General features: G+C 46.5%; 1 protein-coding gene across 2 annotated transcripts in view; it reads left to right on the top strand.

Annotated features, from left to right (window-relative positions):
- The window catches only part of LOC147015538 (uncharacterized), a 59,877-nt gene that overhangs the window by 34,237 nt on the left and 1,969 nt on the right, over positions 1-23,671 (top strand). For both annotated transcript variants that reach the window (XR_015050365.1, XM_085850368.1), the window contains exons 11-12: positions 17,236-17,384; positions 21,842-23,412. Coding sequence is in view for 1 of the 2 variants with exons in the window: in XM_085850368.1 (XP_085706494.1) it covers positions 17,236-17,384; positions 21,842-23,412 (1,720 nt within the window). In the remaining variant the exon portion in view is untranslated. The remainder of the gene's footprint in view (positions 1-17,235; positions 17,385-21,841; positions 23,413-23,671) is intronic.

Here is a 23,671-nt window from a genome sequence, read left to right on the forward strand (position 1 = left end):
ATTTCTTTGCATACGTAACTAGACTGTTCTTAGAACACCTTACCCCATGCGATGTTCAAGTTCAAGTATATAATTCAATTGAAATATAATAGACTTTCAAGGTCATAGAAAATGATATCGGGAAGTTTACACTGTAGATGCAGTGTTTTATAAAACACCTTATCGAACACCTTACATTCGTTCTTCATGCCTGTTGTTTCTGTCCTTTATAACATTCTTAAAAACAGTATCTTTCCTGTTTGGAATTATTTTCAATTCTGTTTGACAGGCAGACAGAGTAAAAATATCTTACTCCTCTGCGCATGTGCGATCAAGTCAAATTCAGAGCTAAAGTACTGTTAAACTACAGATTTCTTTTCCAATTCGTTTTCAAAATATAACATTTAATTGAAATCAAGTTGTTCCTTTATCATAAATTGACATTTTCAGACAGACAGACAGACAGAAGTGAACCAATTGCTTAACTCTGCTTTTTGGTTTGCATGCGTGGGGTAAAAAATGGATACTCTTTTAGTGCTGTGGCCATTCCCCATAAGGGCCCTAAAAAGCAGGGTAACCCCTCCCCAAGGAAGAACAAACCACAACCAAAATTTTTTGGTTTATTGGTATGTCTGAAGTAGGAAATGGATGGTTGTGAAAAAATATATTGGGGATAGCATGTATTTTGGTCATGATTTGTGTTGGTAGTCTCCAAAAAGTGGCAAATGTTGCGAAATCACCAAAATGACTGTTAAACCTGCAATTTTCAACCGATTTGCACAAATAAGGTGTCATTTTGTAGGAAATCTGAAAGGGCAGTACATAATTAGGTTGTGACAGTATTGTTTTGCCTAAAAAAAAAAATAAGAGTGTGTATATGTGTCAAATCCAATTCCAAGGAACATGTTTTTAGTCCCTGTTATTTTACCAGTCCTTCTTTGTCTTTGTAGGGCAGAGAAACTTTCATCATTTAATGCAGTACAAGAAAAGCATAATGGATGGTAAACCTCCTGATAAAAAAAACTCGTTTGAACACCAAACAATGTATATTGTGCTTCAAATCCCTTACAAAAGGAGGTGCTGTTGTCAAGAATCCAACCCAAGATGGTCTTAGGACTATCATGAATGTATGTGAGAAACGCAAAGATGATGTCTATGAATTATTTTCACCCTTAGAAGACCAAATTCTCTCCAGCGAGATTCATGTGAGCTTCCACAAACTTTGCCGCACAAAATATACAAGTTCCTCAAACAATTACATGTATGATGATGCCGCAGGTCCATCTACAAGTAGTCCCTCATTGCGGCAAAGCAGTAGATCACATTCCTCCAATTTCAATATCCGTACTCAATGTTTTGTCTGTGGCAAAGGAGACTAATTCAGAAAAATTGACTCCAATTACAACTGGAAGTGGTAAATCCACCAGACAGAGAGTTCTGGAAGCAGCCGCCAAATGAAATGATGAAGAGATTCATACTCGAATGCTTACACATTCAGACCTCTTTGCCTTTGATGCAAAGTATCATCGGAGTTATTATGGACATATCAGTGATCGCAACATTGAAGCAGCATGTTCGAAGGCAGCCACATCTGACAAAGAAGAGACTTGTCACGAGAAAGCATTCCACGTTGTTCAGAATGAGCTTGAGAAATCAGTGCCATCCCAAAAATTGACAATGACAAGCCGCTCTATCCTGAAAGAAAAGTATGTCCAAGCATTGGTAGACATAGGGGTGACTGATGCACAACAATATTCGTCCTGGAAGTTAAAGACAAAGCTAAAAAAAATATTATGGAAACAGACTAATCTTCGTGCAACACCGTGGACAATCAGACTGGGTCTGTTCAGGCAACATGACAATTGGTGATGCATTCCAACAAGCATCACACATGGAAACTGATGAAGACATTGAGTTTTCTGATTTACATTCAGCAAAAGATCAGCTTGATGAATATCAGATCTTGCATATGACAGCAGCAATCTTGAGAAGCCATATGAGTAATATAACTGACAGTGACAACTACATATATAGTTTTGATCTGGAGCTAGAGGAGTGTGGAAAATTTGTGCCAGATTGTCTGAATGATTTTCTATCATGGTGTGTGAGCAAACAAGCATTTGACTCTGTATCATGCTTTGCCAATGGTGACTCAAACTTGGGAGCTGAAGATCATTGCTATACTAGCCGAAACCCCGTCACAGACGGATTCCGTTCGTTCAACCACCCTCCTCAGCTCACCCACACTTGAGGGACATGGATTGGACAGGGCATGCTTGCCCCCGCCTACTCATCCCCCGCGCCTGCCCCATTCCCCCCGCCTTCAATTTGCTTACCCCCGCCCAAAAATTTAATTACCCCGGCCCCGCCCCCGCCTCTTCACTCCCCGCCCCCGTCTCTTATTTCCCTGCCCCACTTGCCCCCGGGCCCCCGCCCGTCCACCCCTCACACTCAACCCCGCCTAATTCACCCCAGCCCCGCCCACTCATCCCCCGCCCCATTTCCCCCCCCGTCTCCCGCTTTCAATTTGCTTACCCCCGCCCAACAATTTGCTTACCTTGCCCCCCGCCTCTTCACTCCCTGCCCCCGCCTCTTCACTCCTCGCTCCCGTCTCAACGAAAAGTGTTTATTCTGCTTCAGAGTTGAAAGTTGACTATTGCCACTATGTGCGATGCACTCTTACAGGTACGAAGTTTCTTTCAGTCCAGGTCACAGTACCGAGAAAAACGTGACGCAACCGCTAGGAGGAGCACAAAATTGGTCCTTCAGTATTAATATATAGATTCCAAAATATTGTTGCGGTATTCGCGCCCGCCGGCGTGCTGACGGCCACGTAACTCGAATCGCGGCACATCGCCCACCGGACGGACAATCCAGTCGTGACCCTCTCGGACTAACGCCGGGAACCAGTCACGGGTGGACCTTTCGGTCTCACCGCGATCGAGCCAATCAGCCCCCGCGTGGGATAGGGTTGCTCGCCAAATTCGACCTACCTAAGTACCCACGCGGAGGGTAGACCGGGCGATCGCACCTCGCCGCAGGTCGACTTCGGACACGGGCCACTTAAGCGACCCGTTCCGTACTATCAGAATAACCGAGCGGTGTTATCGTCGACCTCGACGGTTCGATTAATTATCGGGCGTATTCAGCCCACTACCAACCCTTTACGTGAAGCAAGATGGGGGTTCAATAGAGGAAAAGACGAAGCGAAGCGGGAGAACAGTTCAATAATAAAGCACATTTATTCGCGGCACACGGGAAGCACACATATTCAATTCCACCAAAAGCACACAAAAAAAACACAATTCCATTTACACAAAAAGCAAATATAAAAGCGAAAACACAATGCCATTTACACAAAAAGCAAATATAAAAGCGAAGACAATGCAGAGCTAATACCGACTACCGAGCACACGGCAACACTTATACAATTCTACCTCACAGACGGCGCCGACAACACATACCCAAAACCAAGGAAAAGAATACCCCCAAGAATGAGGCGGGCCTGAGGCCGAGACCGGGTCGCGCCTACCCGTCTGGTGATGAGACGCGGAGCGGCGATGGCGCCTCACTCCGCGGGCCTCGCGGACAGTGTCTGGCAGGGGGTGGGAAAGGGGCCCCCTTGGTCGCACTATCTCAGCGCGGGGGGAAACAGGAGGGGGTTGCTGATGCTCGGGGTATAGAGGATCTTTATTATCCCTGGTGTGCGTCTCCACCTCGGCCAGGTCGCGCTGCCGGCCTCCCTCGGGCGTGCAGCTCCCGGCACCGACGCGAGCACCCCCTCGTCTGCCTTCGCCGCTGCCGCCTCTCCGCCTCTGGACTCTCCGACTCTGGACTCTCCGACTCTGGACTCTTCTTTGGACTCTCCCGTTGGACTCTTCTTTGGACTCTCCTCGTTGGACTCTCTTTTGGACTCTCCCGTTGGACTCTTCTTTGGACTCTCCTCAGCTTCTCCAGCTACTGCAGGCTTCGGGCTCCAGACTTCCACACTGCTCTGACTGAGGAACACGGTCCTTTTATCCCCCCGTAGCTTCGCCTTTGACCCCCTCCCTTTGACCTTTCACCTCGCTCCCCATTGGCCCGAGAAAAAGTGGGCGTGAAGGCTTTTTGATCCACAAATTTGCATATATCGATCGTTCTGGAGGCGGGGCCAAATCGCCCCTCGCTCACCGATTGGACGGCAAAAAGTGGGCGTGTGTCGTTTTTGATCCGTTTTTGAAGCACAAAATCCGTGATTTTGTACACGCTGTTCAACGTGCGCCCTGCACGAGTCCAACACCGGTACCCACAGCGGGGCAAGAACGGTGGCGATGCTACGGTTGCGAGGTGTGACGTGAAGGTTGTGGCGGTTGTGGTGAAGCGGCGTTGTGGTTGGTGGTTGATGTTGTGGTTGTGGTGGTAATCATGGCGGTTGGTCCAAAATAAAGATAGTAAAAGAAAAACGGCTATCCTGAAGAGTCGCAGCTCGCATAAATGACTTGTATTCCCACTAGACAACGGGTTTGGGCCTAACTACACATATACTTGCCGAGATACCTCACCAAAGGGACCTGAATGGTGGTTTGCGAATTTGGTGACCACAACACTACCCCCTTCCCTTTTTACAGACTCGTCCCGAGTCGTCAAATTTTCGTGTGCCATCATGTGTAGTTTTCCCCTAGTACATTTTACCTACGGATCCCTGAGTGCGACATTCATGGTATTCGTGTCCCCAAAATAAATAACCTGAGGGCTGCGTAACTATCTAAACAAACTCACTCATACGGACGACTTAAATAAAATTGCCGGCGCTAAGACATACATGCCGGGGGTGCACTCATATTTACAGTACATCTTACCTTAACTTACAAATTTTACACAAAACCATGGCCCAGGATCATTGAACTCTGCAAAAGAAAGCAGTTAGCAGGGAGCCAGGCTGCCCACATGCAGTCTCTGGCTCAAAACAATGCAGGTGACAGGGAACGTGGCTGGCTGCTCACACGCAGTCCAAGGCCTTCCCTTTTGAACTGAACGCAGTGAACCACAACGGTGCATGGGCCGCACAAACGTAGTCTCCGTGCCAGCTCAAGTGGCACACGCAATGAGCACAACGAATGGATGCATGAACACAAACACGGTGCACGGGCCGCCACTGCAGGCCCGTGTTGTAGCTGCCAACAGGGCAGTTCTCGCAGCTTGCAAACTGTTGCTTTCTGATCCTGGCGCACATGGAAACGAACGGGGGGGGGGGGGGGGGGCAAAGCAAAAATTGAACGGGGCTGGTGAACGTGGGCAGTGGGCATGGCATGGCAAAGGTGAGCAGGCAAACACAGCCCGCAGAAGAAGGCTGCTGCAGGCAAACACAGCCGGCAGACGAACTGGCCGGCACAGGCCTCGAAGAAAACAGCCAGCAGATGAACTGGCTGGCACAGGCCTTGCAGCACACAGCTGCCGATGAAGTTGGCCGGCCTCCGCCTTGAAGCAAAACACGGCCAGCCGATGAAGCTGGCCAGCTTTTGCCGTTCAATGGAGGTTGGTGGAGGGAGTGCGGTGGTGCTGGCCACTTGGAAGGCGGGCTCGGACCTACCTACCTGTCTCCCTCCCACCTATCGCCTTTGCCTGTCACTGTACATACCCACTCCCTTAATTTGTCAAACCCCAATTTAGCCCCAACTTATTTATTTATTTTTACTTCCCACTATAAATCGTCCCCTAACCCCCTTTACTGTCCTTGTTCGGCTAACCTATCCTGTCACCTAGCCTACTCCCAACCCCTACGTTCCCTTCCCGGAGGGGAATAAGGGAGAGCTAACGTCCTGTGTCGAGGCCCAACTCAAGCCTCAGAATGGCCTCCCCAGAGTTCGGCGATCTAACCCAAAGTGGGTCCAGCGGCCCACAACGACAGCGAGGGGATGGATGGTGCGGAGGGCTACATCTCCTAATCTACCCTAACCATTTAACTGTTAAACTACCCCGGGGCTTTCAACAAGCGCCTCTCGCTTAAACTATTGGTTCTAACAACCCAGATTCCCGTCGCCTGTGTTGGTGTCCTCACAATTTCGGGCCTCGCCCCCCAATTTTCTCTCCGTGCCCTCACACGGTCTCCTGGCTAGGACACGTGGCTCCCTTTTGCAGGCACGACCCTCTGCCGAATCTCCCGCTATGGCACCCCCGGGCACTACACTGCCTCCGAGCCTACCAGCTCCCTAACACCGGGGAGTGCCCCCCATGGCACCTCCCCTGAAACGCACACGTGGCAGGCCGGCCTCCCGGGCCCTTTCCGAGGGTCACCCGTGCCCACAACACTGCCCACGCGGCTAATGGCGCCCCGGGCCCCCGCACCAAGCAGGCGCACCCGTGCCCACTACTCTATCCCGGCCCCCCATGGGCCCATGGCCTACCGCGGCCGACTAGCCTGGTGCCCGGGGTACCCAGCCAGCGATACTCACCTTTCGCAGCCACGCTCCCAAGCCCGTCAACAGGGCTCCTGCACCCCTCCAAATGGGTCTCGAGCCTACTTTCCCACCAACAGCAAAACGACCTCCATTTTTCAATTTGACTAACCCAGCTAACTCACTTTATACTGACCCCGGGGTCCCTTGGGCGGGAGTCACTCCTCCCCCCAATCACTCATCGCACCATGCATTCCCCATTCACTCCACACACACAGACCCGCTGGCCTCACTCACTCAACAAGTACTCACCTCACAACTCACCAACTCTTCAACACACACACCACTGAACTCTGCCATCCTTCTAACTACCTCCCCTAACTAACTCGTGCTCCCACGTCGTCCCTTAAACTATAGCACGTTCCTTTTAACACTACGTCGCTAAACTACGTCAACTCTACACATCCACAAGTCTGTCACTGTCTCCAAATAAATCATTTTATTTCCCAACCTAAATCTCATCTAAATCCCTCTACCTAATCCATTCCACGGACTCCATGAGGACTTACCCCTGCCCCATGAAGTCGGTCTAACTAAGCTAACCCTTCCCCCTAACTAGTTTCCATCCTGTGCCCAGGTAAAGGGGGTCTTCCACCCTTTGCCCAGGAATCCTGTGCACCCGAAAGTGAGGCTTGCTTTTTTTTTTTTTTTTTTTTCATGCGCAGCACCTGCGCGGCAACTCAGAGCTCGCGCACTTTGCACCTGCCCGTGACGTCATGCAGCTGCACGTGTTCCTCGTCCCTCCTTGGACGGGACCATCCGGCAGAGATACCCCTCCTGCCGGATTCCAACCCCACGTGCAGCCATGACGTCACCGTGCGCATAAAAAAAAACAAGCCCCACGTCTCGAGGGGTTCCCCACGCGAACACATGTGCTTTGCCCGTTGGAGCTTAACACACACGATCGCGTGGAGAACCCGTCCGGTCCAAATCCATTTACCTGCCTAAACTTTGTCCGTCCGCGGGATCGGCAAATCCACCGCGTGCGTTTCCGGACCGGGACTTCACTCTCGCAAGCGAGCACGTGGTGGTCTCGTGCGTTGCACAGCACGAACCTCGTGCTCGCGGCTGGGTGAACCCGGCACGGTCCCCGAAACAACTACAGCCGCTACTCGGCTTTCTCTCCTCTGTCGCCGTCTCCGTCTCCATTCCACACACGCATACCTGCGTGTTACGACGCACACAGTCCACACCATCACATTCACACGGGGAGACGCGGCTGCGTGCTCCCGCATGCCAACCGACATCTCCCTGACATACCGCTCTCTCACACACACGGTCTCCCTGGCACACAGCGACCTTGCACACGGCCGTTCACTCACGCGTGCGGGGGCACTCACCCGCGGTGCCTCACTCGCACTCCGTGCCTCATCCACACACGCGGGGGCACTCACCCGCGGTACCTCACTCATACACACGGCGACACTCACACACGCGGTCTCTTCCACACACGGTGCCTCACCCACACACGCGGGGGAACTAACCCGCGGTGCCTCACTCGCACTCCGTGCCTCATCCACACACGGCGTGCTGGGAAGCACGTACTCCGGCACCATCGCCACCACACCACTCACGTGGTGCCTCACTCATACTGGCCGTTTCACTCACACACACGGCCTCACTCACACACGGTGCCCCATCCACACCCGGCGTGCTGGGAAGCACGCACTCTGGCACCATCGCCACCACACCACTCACACGTGGTGCCTCACTCATACTGGCCGTTTCACTCACACACACGGCCTCACTCACACACGGTGCCCCATTCACACCCGGCGTGCTGGGAAGCACGCACTCTGGCACCATCGCCACCACACCACTCACACACGGGGTCGCTTCCACACACGGGGACGCACTCACGCCTTGCACCACACACACAGGGACAACCACACTGGGGATTCGTGTCCCCACAAGGGTCTCCAGGGCCTCTATACCCCCCAAGCTCTCCGTGCACCTGTCCACAGCACTCGTCCCCTCAACCTCGCAAAGCACGACCGAACTCACCTGGTCGTGATCCGCCTCAAGGGGGCAGACTCCCTCCCCTCGTTCCTGGAGGAGGCCATCCCGGTGCTCGCACTGGGTCCCTACACGCTCCGCGAGCTCACCCCCATTATCCTCCACTACCTCCATGTGTGTGTGCGCGTCACTTACCCCGTCTTCCTCGTGTAGTCTTTCCTCTATTTTTTCTATCTCCCGTGTCTCTGCCAACTCTTCACCCTTTACCTCCCTTGTCTCAACTATTATTTCCTTTGTCACGGCCTTCATGCCCGCCTGCAGGCATCGGCCCATGTTCTGCGTCTCACCCCGTAGCTTTTTCATTTCTTCCTTCATGTGCTGTGTATTCGCATCCATCGTCGTTTTCACTTCATTTGTATTTGTATCCATCTTTTCATTCATGCCTTTCATTTCGTTTTTCATTTCATTCGCATTCGTTTCCATTTGCTTGTTCATTGCCGCCAGCATGGTGAATAGCTGGGTCACGTCGGGTGCGCTTGGGTGAGCCGTTTCGGCAGGGGTCGGGGAAGGGTTTTGGTGGAGAGGGGGAGGGGAGGAGGGGGGGAGGTGTCATACACCGCGGCCGCTGCCGCACCCATTTCGGGCTCTGGGTTCAGTTGGGCGAGTCCGTGTTCCTGCACAATCAACATTTCCTGCTCGGGGATTCCATCCTGGACCATGGATTCTACATTACTACACATATACATTTCTAATACCCCCGGCTCCCGCTCGCCTTGAGACGCCATCTTGCTTCTCTTAAAGGGTTAATTTCGCTCGCTCGTAATTTGGAGGGAATCGGGGTCGCTTCTCTCACCCCTGGACCGATTCCCGTGAATTTAATTGGAGACAGGAGAGCCCGTTTTCCTGTTCTCCGATACCAGTGCCGCGAGGAGGGCGATGAATTTGTATCGCACGACCTGACACCAGTGTTGCGGTATTTCGCGCCCGCCGGCGTGCTGACGGCCACGTAACTCGAATCGCGGCACGTCGCCCACCGGACGGACAATCCAGTCGTGACCCTCTCGGACTAACGCCGGGAACCAGTCACGGGTGGACCTTTCGGTCTCACCGCGATCGAGCCAATCAGCCCCCGCGTGGGATAGGGTTGCTCGCCAAATTCGACCTACCTAAGTACCCACGCGGAGGGTAGACCGGGCGATCGCACCTCGCCGCAGGGTCGATTCTTCGGACACGGGCCACTTAAGCGACCCGTTCCGTACTATCAGAATAACCGAGCGGTGTTATCGTCGACCTCGACGGTTCGATTAATTATCGGGCGTATTCAGCCCACTACCAACCCTTTACGTGAAGCAAGATGGGGGTTCAATAGAGGAAAAGACGAAGCGAAGCGGGAGAACAGTTCAATAATAAAGCACATTTATTCGCGGCACACGGGAAGCACACATATTCAATTCCACCAAAAGCACACAAAAAAAACACAATTCCATTTACACAAAAAGCAAATATAAAAGCGAAAACACAATGCCATTTACACAAAAAGCAAATATAAAAGCGAAGACAATGCAGAGCTAATACCGACTACCGAGCACACGGCAACACTTATACAATTCTACCTCACAGACTGCGCCGACAACACATACCCAAAACCAAGGAAAAGAATACCCCCAAGAATGAGGCGGGCCTGAGGCCGAGACCGGGTCGCGCCTACCCGTCTGGTGATGAAACGCGGAGCGGCGATGGCGCCTCACTCCGCGGGCCTCGCGGACAGTGTCTGGCAGGGGGTGGGAAAGGGGCCCCCTTGGTCGCACTATCTCAGCGCGGGGGGAAACAGGAGGGGGTTGCTGATGCTCGGGGTATAGAGGATCTTTATTATCCCTGGTGTGCGTCTCCACCTCGGCCAGGTCGCGCTGCCGGCCTCCCTCGGGCGTGCAGCTCCCGGCACCGACGCGAGCACCCCCTCGTCTGCCTTCGCCGCTGCCGCCTCTCCGCCTCTGGACTCTCCGACTCTGGACTCTCCGACTCTGGACTCTTCTTTGGACTCTCCCGTTGGACTCTTCTTTGGACTCTCCTCGTTGGACTCTCTTTTGGACTCTCCCGTTGGACTCTTCTTTGGACTCTCCTCAGCTTCTCGAGCTACTGCAGGCTTCGGGCTCCAGACTTCCACACTGCTCTGACTGACGAACACGGTCCTTTTATCCCCCCGTAGCTTCGCCTTTGACCCCCTCCCTTTGACCTTTCACCTCGCTCCCCATTGGCCCGAGAAAAAGTGGGCGTGAAGGCTTTTTGATCCACAAATTTGCATATATCGATCGTTCTGGAGGCGGGGCCAAATCGCCCCTCGCTCACCGATTGGACGGCAAAAAGTGGGCGTGTGTCGTTTTTGATCCGTTTTTGAAGCACAAAATCCGTGATTTTGTACACGCTGTTCAACGTGCGCCCTGCACGAGTCCAACACCGGTACCCACAGCGGGGCAAGAACGGTGGCGATGCTACGGTTGCGAGGTGTGACGTGAAGGTCGTGGCGGTTGTGGTGAAGCGGCGTTGTGGTTGGTGGTTGATGTTGTGGTTGTGGTGGTAATCATGGCGGTTGGTCCAAAATAAAGATAGTAAAAGAAAAACGGCTATCCTGAAGAGTCGCAGCTCGCATAAATGACATGTATTCCCACTAGACAACGGGTTTGGGCCTAACTACACATATACTTGCCGAGATACCTCACCTAAGGGACCTGAATGGTGGTTTGCGAATTTGGTAACCACAACAATATCATTGCTCAGAGTCGGTGAATACGGACAACAATAAGTCTTAGTTTAGGAATCTCTGTGCATCATTTGTTTGGGAGTAAGAAAATGGTTGATAATCTTCATGACTTGGGCTACTCTGTGTCCTACTATGAAGTATGGAGGTTTCTTACGTCAGTTGTACTTGACCAAAAAGGGACAGACGTGTACATTCCTAGTGGACTTCAAAGTGTGAATGACCTTGTTATGGTGGATGCTGTCATTGATAATTTTGACCAAAATGAAGAGACCCTTGACGGCAAATCCACAACCCATGCTATGGCTGCAGTCCTCTTCAAGCGCTGCCCGTTGTATACTTCAAAATGTCAAGTAAAACGAGTCAAGGAAAAGTCACTCTTCTACCGATGCACTAACACTCGATGATGACATACGAAGGTAACAATATGTATTTCATCCATAAGCATCCAGCAGTGTGTTGCTGAGGGTGCTAAATTTACATCATTTTGCTTGGTTATTATAACAATAGAGTGACATAATCTTAGAATGTGTTAGTGTAATGCTTTTCTTAATGCTATTTAACCAAGTAGTGTAAGGTGTTGGTTTTCTCAACCAATGTATTTATCATTTCATTTAGTAATGAATGTAATGCTTTCCTAACATCTAATGATCTTGGAGAATATGGTGGTGGGTTGCATGCTTGTCTTTACTGTTTTTAGGTATGTAAAACCTGCACGCAGACCTGAGCCATCAGAGTCCCACGTAACAGTTACTGATGTTCGCCAGAATGCGGACAGTTACAGAGAAGCAAATCAGAAAGACCTCCTATGGCAACTAGCTCGTCTACAGGAATGAGATGCAGAACAGTCAATACCAGCCTGGACTGGGTTTCACATCATCTGTGAGAAGACCATGCCAGTGACTACTGTTAGATACATGCCCTTCCTAAGAGCTCTTCCATCAGACCTCTCAACCATTTACACTATCTTATGCAAATTCGTTGATGTATCTGAACATATTGGACAAAATCACATCTTGGTAACTGCTGATATGGCTATATATAGCAAGGCACAGGAGATCCTATGGAACAAACCAGCATATTTAGATGGAAAGGTGACAATGCGTGTTGGTGGAATGCATACAACAATGGCTTTACTTGCTAGTTTTGGCAAACTGTTTGGTGATGGTGGTCTTATGGCTTTACTAACTGAGTCATCTGTGTATGCTGAGGCAACAGCAAGACAAATGTTGCAGGGTACACAAGTATCACGTGGCATCAAAATTGTGTATGAGGCACTCTTCCGAACTTTCTTCAGTGCAATGGTTATGTGGTTAGAACAATCTGGTAGATCGCTATGCAATGCTGACACTGAAGAGAAGTTCTTTGATCTACAACATGCATGTGGTGTCAAAGACAATGCAGTTGCAAGTGATATTGCCAGAGAACTGATGAACAGTCAGTTGCCAGAAGTTATTGCAGAATTCTTAGCTGTTGGTAGAGAAGAATCAGCTGCATTCACATATTGGGCTGATTTTATGGAGGGTGCTCAAGTCTTGTTGCGTCTACTCAGAGCAGAGAAGGAAGGCTTGATGGAACTTCATTTAAATGCGATGTGCGAAGCAATTGTTTGGTTTAGGGCTGCAGGCAGGCACAATTAAGCAAAGTATGTCCTGACGTATGTGGCACATATGAAACGTCTGGATATTTCACCTCAAGACGTCTATCGGCATATGTGTGAAGGTGGCCAAGTCGTCAGAAGGTCTGACAATTACCGATTTAATGCTGTCAGCACCGACCAAGCACCAGAGCAGACAATTGACCGAGAAGGCAAAAGTGAAGGTGGCATTATTGGCCTTACACTTCGGAAGGGAGTGATGACCCGTTAGTTGATGACCAGACATATCACAAGTGAATATGCCAATGCCTTTCAAGTGCTATGCCATGACAAGATGGAGAGAAAGAGAACACAGGAAGAACTGGGAAAGAGCCGGAAAGCAAGGGATGAATCTGATGGTAATCACATTAACCACATTCTGCACAACAGTCAGAACCCATTTGATATAGAGACTGTGCCTTCAGAACTGGTAAACATCACAGGTCGGGTTGCCTCCCCAGAAGTAGCCAAGAGTCTCTGGATTTCTTGACGAGGGTCGTCAAAAGTACACAGAGTTCATGGAAAAGAGGCTGGCACCAGTATCTAAGTCTGTTTCACTCTGGGATCCAGAAACACGAAAGAAGATTGTGACCTTTGCAGACATGAAGAAGTCCATTAACATAGATAAGGACACCAAGAAGTTGTTGATTGATTCAGAAGTGTTATTTAGAAGGCTTCTGGCTGTGTTTCCATGTTCACATTTCGCTGTTTTGACAGTCTTACAGCATGAGCTTGCAGTCATCCCGCCTGCCTTGTTCTATGATGATGGAAACATGAGGAAGTGTGTTAAAGCAGATCGAGCCAGTAAACTGGACTCAACAACAGAGGAAATCCTTGAGCTTCCACCATTTGATGGTCAAGGGATTTACATATATGATGGGATGGTGCTTCTCCAAGGGATATATGAAACACAGTTCAACACTTTCAGGGATATTGCACAGCTTATCTTGCGCAAAATTGTTGCCCTGCTTAATAATTCATGGAACATCAAGTCTGTAGTCCTTGTGTTTGATGTCCCCCATTCTGTCAAATATCAAGAAAGACAATGCAGAGGTGGCACTTCTGCAGTTGCAAGTCATGTAATTGCTCCAGACAGAGTTGTGCCACATTACAGGAATTTCCTAAAGAATTCTGCTAACAAGGCAAACCTTGCAGCATTCATATCACTGTCATTACTAGATGACCCACCTGGACTGATCAATGGCCAGAGTATAACTCTTGCAGGTGGATTTCCAGAAGCTGAGAGAGTTGTAACCATTGACTCAAATGGAAAAAAATCTTCTCCGGCTCTTCAGCACACAAGAAGATGTAGACACTCGGATGCTTCTTCATGCCATTGACCTAGCATCATCTCATGAAAGGCTGATAGTGAAGTCACATGATACAGATGTCCTAGTCTTACTGGTTTACTATCTAAATGAAGGCAAACTGCCAAAGTTAACATACATGCATTCTGGACACACTGGACAAAGAACAAATAGGGAAAGATTTATACCGGTTCATAGTATCTGTCAAAATGTAGGAGAAAATGTAGCACGTGGCTTACCATCTGCACACGCCCTTACTGGGTGTGATAGCACCAGTAGTCTCTACAAGATTGGCAAGTTTACAGCCTTCAGTAAGCTAGTTCAATATGCAGAGGATCTTCCTGCTCTGAGCACCCTGGGCACAACTCCTGATTTGACAGAAAACCTGCAGGATGCTCATCGGTACACATTAGCATTGCATGGAAACAAAAAGAAATCCAATCGCAACTTGTGTACAACCTTAAGCCGCTGTCACACCTTGACGATTTAGCCAGCGTATGCCGACGTATGAAAAATTTGTCTAAAGCGCTGGCACACATTGAATACGTTATGGGTAAGTTTTGTATACGTTAAGAGCACGCTGGCATACCTCGTAATACGCCGAGCTCGTCGACAAATTTTAACGTGCTAAAAATCTTTCGACGTATGCCAGCGTATGACTCACACGTTCCGCATACGCTGGCCATAAGTTGTAGGCATGTTACGCGATCGTTGACACACATCGACACACGTTACTTGTAAGTTACTCATAAGTCGAAACACATCGAGGTAATGTTTAGCATACCCGAAACTTATTTCTAACCTATGAGTAACGTGTTGTAGGTACGTAACGCGATCGATGACACACCTCGACACACGTTACTTGTAAGTTACTCATAAGTGGAAACGCGTCGAGGTAATGTTTAGCGTCAGTGTTCCAGACTCCATGGTTTTTGGGTTTTTTTCCTTCGGCATGACGGTGATGTTGACACTTCAATTTCTAGTGCGGTTATAATATAATATAATTAATAGGCTGCTGCTCAACGATGTAAATCATAACCGCACTAGAAATCAGTGTCAACATCACCGTCATGCCGAAGAAAAAAAAAAAAAAAACATGCAGTCTGGAACACTGACGGGTTTCTCCTGTGTGAACCCCATTTTTTTTATACCAATTCCCCTAAACGCTGCCCATACGCCATTATATGGTAGCTGTAAGTTAGTAACACGTTCAGTAAGTTCTGTGGTCGTCCGGAAGACGTCAAATACATCTACATATGTCGATATGCGTTGGAGATACGTTACAAATAGGTTCAAAGCATGTTACTCATAGGTTCAAAGCACGTTACTCATAGGTTAGAAATAAGTTTCGGGTACGCTAAAGATTACCTCGACGTGTTTCGACTAATGAGTAACTTACAAGGAACGTTTGTCGATGTGTGTCATCAATCGCATAACGTGCCTACAACTTATGGCCAGCTTATGCGGAACGTGTGCCTCATACGCTGGCATACGTCGAAAAATTTTCAGCATGCTTAAAACTTGTCGACGTACTCAGCGTACTACGACGTTTTGCCAGCGTGCTTCAGCGTGCTCTTAACGTATACAAAACTTACCCATAACTTATTCGACGTGTGCCAGCGTATTCGGCAAATTTTTCATACATCAGCATACGCTGGCTAAAACGTCAAGGTGTGACAGCGGCTTGACACTTTGATGTCTAGTGCGGTTATGATTTGAATCGTCGAGCCGCAGCCTTTTAATAGGCTACGCCACGTGATCGTCGGCGATACGTTGCGACTCGCTATGCATAAGTTAGACTATTGTTGGGCATAGGTGGTGAACGCCGACAACACGCAAATCATTCGTTGGTATAAGTTATCTATATGTTATCGAAACGTTATGCATACGTCCAACTCGTTCTGAATACGCCCAAAACTGGAAAAAAAACATCAATCGTTTAGCGTACGCCAGCGTTTTACATACATTTTGATACGTTGCCATACGCTGGCTAAAACGTCAAGGTGTGACACCGGCTTTAGATGAGTTACGGTATGAATTTGCTTGCAAGAGTGTCAAACCTGCATCAGCATTTCCTCCAACTGAGGATGCTTTCCTTCAACATGTGGTGTGCCAAGTACCAGTTAACTATATGGATGCAATGTGAAGTTTCGAAACCACAACAGTTGAGCCCAATTGGTAATGGCTGGAGATGGGATGAGGAACATCTTTCATGCAACCTGTTTACTATGTGAAAGAGGCTGCACCCATTGAAGTCCGAGACCTAACTCACATGTACTTAACTGTATGGATGCTGAATGCAAGACTTCACAGAAGTGCCACTGTTTGGCATTAGGATTGCCTTGCATTGACTTCTGTTCATGTCTCAGTGTGGAATGTGACAACATACGTGAAGCTCCTGTTGCTGCAGATGAGAGTGACGTGGACAGTGATGATTTTGATTAAATCTCTTTGTGAATTTCATATTCAGGACCATTTTATGCAGAATGTTTTGTTAAATATATTTGCTAGTTTCAGTGTTAAAGCAAAAAATATTAGTATTCAACAAAATGTAAGATAGCATTTCGGAATAAAATTAGTTAGTAAAATCAATTTTTTTCAGTTTTGAAAACTTAATGATTGAGATTTAGCTACTGAGATGATCTGAAAGCAACATACTCTTGATTCTGTACAAAATGACATTTTAATTCTGAAAATTGGTTGATAATTGAAGATTTAACAGTCATTTTTATGATTTTCCGAAACTCACAAAAATTTCAGGCACTATAATTACAAATTCCACCAAAAATACATGTTATCCCCAATATATTTTTTCACAACCATCCATTTCCTACTTCAGACATCCTAATAAACCAAAAAAATATGGTTGTGCTTTGTTCTACCCTGGGGAGGGGTTACCTATTTTTTTTTTCCAGCCAATGCCACAGCACCATTTCATGCTAGACTACTTGCAGGATTGCTTAGGTTTTGTATGAAATTTATTGTCTTTCAAAAGAGCCCCAAAAGTATAATTCTCTAAGGCTGGTTTATTTAATGGAAGTTTTAAATCCCATTTATTAGTTTTTTTCCTTGGCCATGTTGGTGGTTTATGCTATTAGGTTCCAAATATAATCTCAACCACACTTATTCTGGTGCGCTTTTTGTTTTTCTTCCTTTCCTTTTTGCAAGACCTTGACACTTCAGAAACCTCTGCTGCTAATCATGCTGGAAGTTTGGGGAGAGAACTTCAAAAAGAGGGTGGAAGAGGAACAACTGGGAAAGAGCGACGCAGCCGTTGGGATGAGAGTGAGAGAAAGGAGCGGCCCATAAAGACAATGGTATTTTCATTTTATTCATATTTTACGTCCTCTTACTTTATTTATAAAACTTGGTTTTTTGACCAAACTTGACATAACTATGGACTGTAATACAAAGGTGAACTGATTAAATTTTGGGTTCAACAGATCAAATATCAGAGGTCATGTGCCCTTTGAAAATATTTTGCAGACCATAACGCAACTTGGCAGCATCTGATGTTGTCTTTCTTATTATTATCTCTTCTTTTTTTTTCTCTTCCGCACGCTCTCTCATATGACCCAACATTTTCATGTGCCCTCTGAGATACAAGTAACATTGGGTTGCATCTAACATGGGCATCAACACATTCGTGTCATTCTGTTTTCTATTTCTATTCTACATCCAGAAGTCGAGGATCAAGGAGGCGCTAAATTATAGAGTACAACTGTTTTACAGACTAACAGGGAAAAAGGGGAATGGGCAGAAAAAGTGCAAGGACACTGCAAATTGGTAGTTTGAGTGTCCGGAACAAAAGAGGGAGGAGCAAAAAAAAGAAAACCCAGAAAACAAATCGAACAAAAAAGGGGGTGAGGGAGGAGGGTGTCAGCCATTTTGTAGAGCCTTGGTTCTCCAGAGATTGTACCTTTTCAACAAGTTGGCCAGAATGAAATTGACGGAGTTAGCCAACTGATCCTTATGGATGGCCAAAGTGAGAGCTCGGTACCTTCCTACATTGGAAGACAGAGTCCGTTAACTTTGAAGTGTTCAAGATGGGGTGACAGGCAGGGAGGACAGATGGCTGCTCGGGGTAAATAAAGGGTAGGAAAGCAGGGGGGTCTAGTGGGGGATAGCTGTGGATGGGGGCACCAGAAAGAGCTGAAGTAGGTATAGAAGAGATAGCAGCTGGGTGAAAACACTTGCAATAATGTGAGCCATGTGCTTCTGTTGTTCATGTTACATCGAACAGTCATAAACATTGTTGCCAAGGTGGAAAAGCAGACCATTCAAAACTATCAACCTATTTGAATTGTCCATTTCCTTGTGGGATCATTTGGAAGGGCAATAAAATGCGGAAGTGAGTGTCTGTACGTGGAGAAGCTAATATGGTTTGTAAATAGACCGATTAAAAGGAGAGCTTTTGATATCGTTACAGTTTTCGGAGACCTTGGGGAGACGCATGCAAACACAAATACTACAGTTATATCTGTAGTATTTTGTCTAACTAAATTAATGGGTAAAACTCCTTCTGTATATTACGGAAATCCGTATTTTTGTAACGACCCATACGGAGGTTTCCGTCTGTTCTTCATCAGAAAAGCTTGCCACAATTATAAGGAATTGAGGTGCTATTCCGATATGCTGATTAGTTTCTTAACACATTTCATATCTGGATGGAGTGCATTGCTAACGCATTATGACCATGATTATGTGTATTCCTCCCATGGTAGTTTTTTTGAAAGGTATTTTTGTCGAGGTTAGCCAGGTACAAAAGCTTCCAAGTTTGTTACCGTGATCAGAAGTGTTGTCTTTACTTTGGATGACGTAAAATGCAATTCTGCTGCACACAAATACAAAATATGTCTGTTGGTCACAATGAAGTTTGTGACCACAGCAATACCAGAACAATAAATCCTAACTAGAACGGGCACTTGGGAGAGCGCATACCTTCGCCGCCGCTACTTTTTTCTGGGCACATTTGAAAAACGTCATTTAAAAACGTCCATGACGTCACAACCATCAGTCCGATAAACGTCAAATTTGGTGTTAGACGTCATTGAGGGCAGTCCAACAAAATGGAATGATAAACACTGAAAAAAATCGAAAGTTTAAAAATGACGTCATCTTGTGACGTCATTTTGACGCACTTCCAATGACGTCACTACCAATCGCGGACTACCATCCTGAAAGCTCTTATTTCACGAAACATTTTAACGTTGGTTTCATGTTAATAGCTCTATTAGATCTGAAGTTATGCCTACAAGTATATTTTGACCTTGAGTGTGACCTTGACCTTGACCATAGAGTTAATTTGCAAAACCTGTTCATAAATAAGCAGATATTTTGGTAATGATCATAATGCCTGGATTTGGGACAATTTCCTTAACAAATTACATAGATATTTGAATGTAAAATATCAGGACATTTTAGCCACAATTGAAAAACGTTATGTTCAAACGTTAATGACGTCATAACGGTCAGTCCGAACGACGTCAAATTTGGTGTGTGACGTCCTTAAGGTAAGTCCTACAAAACGGTATGATCAAAACTTATGAGGTCTAAAATTGAAAATTTACGTCATCTTGTGACGTCATTTTGACGCACTTCTGATGACGTCACGTCAAATCTGACACCACGTACCCGAAAGGTATTTCGTCATGGAACAATATGGCGTTGGTTGCATGTCGATAGCTGTCTTATGAAGGAAGTTATGCTCAAAAGTTTGTTTTTGACCTTTTCATGACCTTGACCTTTGACCCGATCACTCCCAAAATCTAATCAAATCGTCCTTGGATAATCACGAATCATCCCACCAATTTTTATGCAATTCAGTTTAATGCTTTCTGAGTAATGCGACCAACAAACAAACACACATATTCACAAATAAATAAATACAGAGCGACCAAAACATAACCTTTTGCAGAATGCGAAGGTAAAAAGGAGCTTTGATGCAGGAGGAGGCCATTTGGCCCATCATGCCTGTGTTGCATCACCATGTGGCATGGCATTGTGTGTGCTTACTGACCCCTGCTGGAGGGCTGCTTAGAATTAATTCCATTGGTCTCTTTTCAGAGAATTTTACCAATGTTAACCTCCCCTGTGGATTTGCCATTGAATTCTCGCCTAAATGGTTTATCACGTGTTAAATCTGCAATGTTTATTACAAGAAGGCATGGGATGACGAAAATGGAGAATGCCAGGACAAAAGATAGATGGACATGAAAATGGGTAGAGAAATAAGTAAAGTACACTCACGATCCGATATAACGAAAACCCACTTAATACTGCAAATGTTATCCAATCAAAATGGCCACGAGCGACCAACAGAGGATGCCAGGTGAGATGTTTTGGGCAGACATTATGGCATTGAGTCCAGTATCCGCCAAGTAAAGAAATGCGCAGAAAATGTAAGGGGGAAGTGAATGCTCTAGTTTACACTGGAGCCAGGGTGAACCACTCCTTTCATGATGAGTTTAAAGGGGTAGTGAATGCTTTTGTTTACACTGGAGTTAAGGTAATTCTTCGCCAAATTTCATTTGCATTGTTTTTTCTTTTGCTACAATTTGGACAGGATCACCCCCAAAATGCATATTTTTCATAATTTTACAGGGACCTGCACCTCTCCCTTGACTGTGCACTACATCCTCTACCCCCCCCTTCTTTCTCACCCCTTTCTTACGTTGGTACCAACGTGAGCCCACCGGCTTGCGTCGTGTGAGCGAGAGGCCGACCCTACGCCTCGACATAATCTCGTTTCCCCCGGAATGATTGAGGCACCTGTGTATGTGAGAATTGTGATGAGTTGTCTGATTAAGTGGGCTTACATGCTAGGGTAAGAGGTTTCTCTTGTGACACTGTCTTGCCTCGTAAATACGTGATTTTTGCCAATTCCTTATAAGCTGTTTTAGGACGACAGGACGACAGAACAAATCGTGATAATCGAGCATTTTTGAATACATGTTTATTTGGAAATTAATTGGGTCTTGAAGCATGTTTTCTGTTTTCAAAACTGGTGCCATTTGTACTCTTATTGTTTGAGAGCTGGCTGAGTTGAAAAATTGTGAATGGATGACAGGGTTTCCATTATTGGCTGTTGTGAGAACATAGCTTGTACATTTGCCTTTAAAATGTTTGTTTGTGTGTTTTTTTCACTCCGTGTTTCCTGAACACCCATGTTGAAAAACGTATTTATATGTTTTTCTTGTAATGGCAGGTATTCTTTGTATTGTGTTTGCTTGTAAGACTTGTGCTTAAAAATAACATTGATTGAGGAATTTTTTATTTTTATTAAAAAATTTTTTTTTAAATATTCACATTGTGAAACATGTTAACAGATGCACAAATAGGATGACATTGTGGCCAATAATATTGTATGGGAGGAAACAATTTCATTTTATGGATAAAAGTGTCAAATTGTAAAGCATCATCGAGAAGTTGGTGCATGTCATATGCCAGGGCAAAGATATTAGAGACGTCATGCAAGCACATCAGTAGGTAATCGACACAGATGTAATAGTATAAGATTTTGATCCTGGGATTCCAGCATCATGAGTTCTGCACTCAGATATGAACACCAAGTAGGTCAATCCCCCAAAAAACAAGATAATGAAGAGAAACTTGACTAGTACAAGATAACATGCACTTCCTGCATATTCATTAAAAACAAATTTTTACACTCGCATGTATTACTCAAAACTTTGTTTTATTTTTTTCATTTCATTATTTTGTTACCACCTCGTAACAGTTCTGCCATTGTCTTCTTTCCTTTCCTTCATCATAGACACCTGCCAAATGTCGTTCTCCTTCACGATCTCGTTCTTCCTCCAGTTCTTTGGGTTCCCACTCTCACTCACGTTCTCCATGCTCTCCTTCTCCAACTGGTGAACGAAAGCACAGGAAGAAGAGGAGAAAGATGAAGCGGAAAGAAAAGCGGAACAGTCGGAAAAAAGAGCGAGGGAGGGAAAGTGAAAGATCAGGAGAAAGCAAACGGGAGGGAAAGAATGAACGATCTGGCGACACCGGAAGAGAAGGTAAGAGAGATCGGGAGAGAGAGAGACAAAAGTCAGAAGACAGCAAAAAGGAGAGAGGCTATGAAAAGATCAATGAGGGTGTAAGAGAAACCAAGGTGAAGAAGCAGAGTGTGAATAAGCAAGAGCAAGAAAGAAAGAGTGAGCGAACAATTGAGAGTGGAAAAGAAAGAGCAATTGGTGAAATGCGTCGAGGAGAAAAACAGGAGGGTGATGAGGTTGTGAGAGAAAACAAAAAAGAGCGAGAAACTGAATATGGTCCACATATGGTTCGTGGAAAAGATATCAAAGGTGAAAAATATAAAGATAACAGAAAAGAAGACAAGAGAGGGAGAGACAATGAACAGCTAGAAGAGAGGGGTAGGGATTGTAAGAGCAATAAGTTGGGAGAAAGAGAGTGTGCAAAAGAGTACAAATGTAACAAGTTGAATGAAAGTGAAAATGAAAATCTTGAAGATATCGAAAAAGGAAAAGCAGAGGTTTCTGAGAAGTTAAAAAAAGAAAATGAGATTGAGCGACTGAAAGAAAGCAATCCAACAAGCAAAATGGATACAGGAAAACCAAGAGAAATTGGAAAAGAGGGCTGGAAAGGAAGCAAACCTGTAAATCCAGACAACCTCAAGACAGAGCGACTGGTTGTGGAGAGCCGAGCGAGCAGAGTTGTAGTTCTGGAAAGAGGGTGGAAAGTGGGTGAACAAGAAAACAAGCAGTTGGGAGAAATTGGACGACAATTTGTGAGCGATAGGATCGTAGAGTTTTACGAAAGAGCTCCAGCCACTGCAGAAGCTACGAGAGAACGAGATCGAGTAAGAGAGATCTATACACACACTAAAAAACGAGACAGAACATCAAGAGAGAGAGGTTCAGCAGAGAGAGAGCCACAGGAGAAAAAGAAACGTGAGAGACTGTCACAGGAGGACATGCCACAGAGGAGGGGTGAGAGAGCGCGCCAGGGAGATGTTCGAACACGAGACAGGGATCGTCATAAGTCTTCCAAAATGGAGGGACGAAATGAACGATATGGGGAGCACGAAGACCGGAGATTACAGCATGATGAGCGTGAGAAAAGGAGCAGAGGGGACAGCCGTTCTCGCAAGCATGCAAGGAGGAGAACAAAAGGAGAAGGAAGAAAAAGACATCGGTCACGAGAATCTTCTTCATCTTCGTCGTCGTCGTCGTCATCATCTCCGGTATCTGATTCTTCTTCTTCCTCGGATTCAGATTCTTCTTCCTCTTCCAACCGGAGGGGTTTTGGGAGGCGAGGGGTCCGTAGATCGGGTAAGGAACCGGGAAGTGGGCGGCGAAGGAGATCAACAGCAACAAGGTAACTTTGTCAACCACAAACCTCACAATAACAGAACATTTGAACCTTCACACAACCTCCATAAAATAGCTCGTACATCAACATTCTTATCTTCACCTGTTAGTTATCGTAGAGTGCCAATTTCAACAACATGGATTCTTAGCCCTCCCCATTTCCTGTGAGATGCTAACTCGCTCACACTGCCATCAATTTGATGTCATATATTGTTGAGAACATTCGACTATAATGATGAGTAATTAACAGTAAACTGGCTGTTCAT

Source organism: Eptatretus burgeri, chromosome 12, assembly GCF_056783735.1.
Source record: "Eptatretus burgeri isolate ZD-2024b chromosome 12, Ebu_testis_v1, whole genome shotgun sequence".
NCBI classification, from domain to species: domain Eukaryota; kingdom Metazoa; phylum Chordata; class Myxini; order Myxiniformes; family Myxinidae; genus Eptatretus; species Eptatretus burgeri.